At 38.6% G+C, this 4,071-nt stretch overlaps 1 protein-coding gene across 1 annotated transcript; it reads right to left on the bottom strand.

The window, feature by feature from the left end:
• Window positions 1-423: 423 nt before the first annotated feature.
• Window positions 424-3,631, bottom strand: LOC108671083 (the record flags this gene model as incomplete). Its single annotated transcript, XM_018158563.2, has 4 exons — window positions 424-764; window positions 1,931-2,054; window positions 2,315-2,442; window positions 3,544-3,631. Coding segments are annotated over 4 exons (552 nt in total), but the record flags the coding sequence as incomplete, so codon positions are not given.
• Window positions 3,632-4,071: the final 440 nt, after the last annotated feature.

Below are 4,071 nucleotides of genomic sequence, written 5' to 3'. Positions count from 1 at the left end.
TTTATACAAGGTCCCAGAAGGATTACTAGAATAAACAAGAACCAACACCAGGGTCCACGGCTATAAACTAGAAGAACTGCGTTGTAAAACATCCATGCGACAACATTTCTTCTCGCTTCCAGTCACCGACATGTGGAACAGCCTCCCTGATAGCATCGTTGACGCTCCGAGTATGAACGCCTTCAAGAGCAGACTAGACGAAGCTATGCAGATGCACATGTTCAGTCTTAAAATGCCTGGCACCTTACGGACCAGGCAATATGTCCAGTAGCTATCTCAATCAACCGTCAGTTATGGAAAGATCGGATCCAATGAACCGATCCCTTGTGAATCAAGTCACGAAATGTATATGAATCGGCAACAGGCCATGGGCCTATTTCTTCTGTGCAAACACTTCAGTTCTATTCTATTCTATAGGGATCCATGATAGGAGCAGCATGAGTGCGATCAATGAGTCAGATTGATCGGATGAGACGAAGCAATTCACGCAGGTACCGGCAAACTGTGAACCAAACTTGTCACAGACGGCAATAGATGTGACTAGTTTAATTATTACAGTCTGCTGTAGCACATGTAGTCAGCGGAGTAGGCAGGATGAGGCAGTGCAACACAGCTGTAGGGTACAAACGACTGGCAGACGTACTGGAGCAGGGCAGTGCAGCTTACATCGTGGAATCCATTTGTCCAAATCATCAGACACTGTTCTGTGGTCGCCAAATATTGTGGCTGTCCAGGAGCGAATGGTGCGTACTTCACAGGTTGATCTAAGAGTAGAAATATTCACAAATATTACCTAAAGTAATAAGTAATTTAAAATCATATGATCGATATCTATTTAGTGCACATGATTTATATTATTACAATTAAGATATATATCAATTGCAATGTTAATAGGTAATGTTTACTGAGAAATAACATGTCAGAATCAGAAAAAAAGTTCTGTCATTTTCTGGTTTATGCCCTGAGGACCGAGTGCCCAGCTTCCCACCACGCTCGTTTAAATGCATCCATTATTACAACAATTTAAGCCTACATGTAATCAGCGCCTATCGGCAAAAGACACTAGTCCAACAAACCAACGTGCCTCACACCGACAAGTGAGAAATCGTACGAAAAATTATATTTTATATACTTGGTTTGTTGAAAGCAGCAATGTGTGGGAGGGGGCAATTCGAGCGCTAACGCGAGCTTCAAGTGATTGTAAGCCATGAAACATCAGGCTATTATTTTCTGAAGTTTGGGTAGTGTAGATAAAATAAAGAGGTTACAGGTATGTTACTGACGGGATATGCAATCCGCTGCTGGCTGGTGGCTTTGCAGTAAGTGGCCAGACATTTCATTGTGGACTGATTCATATAAAATAATTTAAAGTTTTAACCTTCGTCGGCCAATTACTGGTGGCCTATTACACTAAACCCGCCAATCACAGACGAGATATGGGCCTCAACAGTTACTTAGGCCGCTGCATGTCTGTTAAACGAGATTTGAAAGTACTGCCTCAGGGTTACGCTTCTCCTTACCCCCATAGTGCTTGAAATGCACGGATTTATTGCTAGACGTATCAGCCTTCAATCTTTAATATTCCAGACCGCGGACCTTATTAACTTGTTACGACATCGTTATGGCTGCAATAAATGTTGAAGGGCTTCCATATGTTTTTACCGCTTGATCTTAACGAGTTTTTTGCGCTGAAGAAATAGTTCGAGTGTGAATTTTAGTGCTGAGAGATTTCTGCTGAATTTGCTCAAGGTAATTTTTTTAAGTTTAAAATTTTCAATTCAGGAACACCGACCGGATAATATCTAATACTAAATAGAGATGTTGAAAGGAAAACTTTGAATATTGGAAAGGTGGCAAAATCAAAATTAGTTATTGATATTCAAAAACGGGAAACTAATAGACATATGTTTAAACAAAAAAATTCATTTACCTCCGTAATCGGCTGGGCTACCGGAAGTGAAAATTTGTCCGTTGTGCCCAACAGCATCAATGCCTATCCAGATCCCGCCAGCTCCGTTAGCGGCAGCGCGTATATCGGTGACTTCAGACGCTGTCTGGAAGTGAATAATTTTGCCTTCAAGTACGCAATACCGTAAGATTTTACCACGAAATTTGTTTTTCTTGTTAATAAACATTTTACAGATCTCATTATCTGGTTAAGATGAATTAAAAGGGTTATACACTAAAACGGAATACAATCCTACGATTATCTAAAGTACAGTCAATAATAAAAAGTTTCTGTCTATTAAGGAATGCTACGTACTAAATTTCTCCTATATTATTAATTGTTGTCATAAAAGATTAGTCTCATTACTGCCGGTATAGCGAGGTAGCTGTTCAAGGCTCGGCAGTTGGCAAAAGCAGTGGCGTGAGCGGCAGCGGGGTAGTAAGAGTAGCTTCTCATGCCGACGATCATCGTGGAGTTCGACAAGGCAGACGATTCTGTTACAATGGATTGCTAATAAAATAAAATAAAGTGGTAAAAATTGTCAGTCTAAAAATACATTCTGTGCTCACATTGACTCATTTGCACGGCATTAACTTGTATTTGCCACTCGTTTGCACGAAACAGCTGAATTAAGGATTTTTAGGTGGATATGAGTGCTTATTCGCTTGAAAGCTAAATTGTTTTTTGAGTAGTTAGTGAATTAATCAATAAGTTGTATAGGTTGAGGTGCTCTATTATTTAAGGTTATGAATTTGCGGTTTATTCGTGGATTAGCATGAATAACCCGTGCTTGCCTTTCTGAGTCGCAGCGAATTGGCGATCGTGCGCAGCTTGGTTATGGGAATAATAACTTTCATGTACCTCATTAAATTGATGAGATATAACAAAGTATTTTAAATGATTTTTGGAACATGTAATTACCATGAAATCAAGAAATTATTCGTTTCAAGACAGTTCAATACCATTCCAGTATTAAAAAATCCTTATATTAACTAAAAGGTCTTTGGTACCCTCTAGTTTTACCGTAGCTCCCTCCTATCCGCACAGTGTGTCAGTGACGTTGGAGTGAACAGTTCACCCGAAATACAAAAAATATTAAAATTCAAATATTCACGAAAAAATACAACCTATGGTACGAGAAAAAATCAACGGAATATGGAAACTTATTGATGTACAATGCAAGGGGGGGGGGATAATAATAATAACTAAACGCGTTATTGAGACAATAATAACTACAACGTGTCAATAATGCAAAAAGTTGTTATCTCTCTAAAACTGTGAACTCATAGATTTTCTGTTGTCATTTTCTCTTTATTAAGGTTCTAATATTTCACGTGTATTTCTGAATTTTTAATGTTGATTGTACTTGTTTTCTCTAAAAATTTTGTAAGTGATAATAAAATTGGTCTCCTAACATTTTTATGATGATAGGGTGAATCAACTTGGCACTCCCTTTGCTTTTAAATTCTTGGCGAACTTGTGCTTTGCAGACGATAATAGTGCAATTAACTATATCAGGCTCGAACAAATTTTCCTAGCAGCAAGAAGAACCAATTTGAATGAAAAGTCAAGTAATGGGAATGTGAGAGACTTACTGTGCAACACGCACGACGCGTTCGACGCCGAGTAGCAGAACCCAAGACAGTCTTGCATGGCTGCTCCACAGCTCGCAGAACAGCGGATCTGAGCACGGAACCCAGAACATTGACGGATGATGAGAGTTACAAGTGAAATGTAATAGAATAGAATAGAAGTGTCGATACGATACTGAAGAAATAGGCCCATGGCCTGTTGCCGATTCTTGAATTTTTCGTGACTTGATTCACAAGGGATCCGGCCTTTGTAAGCCATGACCGGTTCAAAGTTATTTTTAGGGTTACAATTTTGTATTTTTTTAATTTCTCTTCAGTTATTCAAAAAAAATTATTCTAATTCTAAAATCGTTGGAGTATGACGTTGATGATCACTTTAGTAAAAGTCCTCGAGTAATAATGAGCGACAGAAGGATCATTTAGCACTAAATTTCATTTCTCAAAGTGAACGGTAGAAAAATGTTTATACATTCATCGAGTGAATGTCTTTAAAGCAGTTTATTCTGTTTGCGAAAAAAGGTTATTGAAAGC

The sequence above is a fragment of the Hyalella azteca genome, unplaced genomic scaffold (genome assembly GCF_000764305.2).
Source record: "Hyalella azteca isolate HAZT.00-mixed unplaced genomic scaffold, Hazt_2.0.2 contig10156, whole genome shotgun sequence".
Lineage (NCBI taxonomy): Eukaryota > Metazoa > Arthropoda > Malacostraca > Amphipoda > Hyalellidae > Hyalella > Hyalella azteca.
This window is presented reverse-complemented; position numbering and strand designations above follow the sequence as displayed.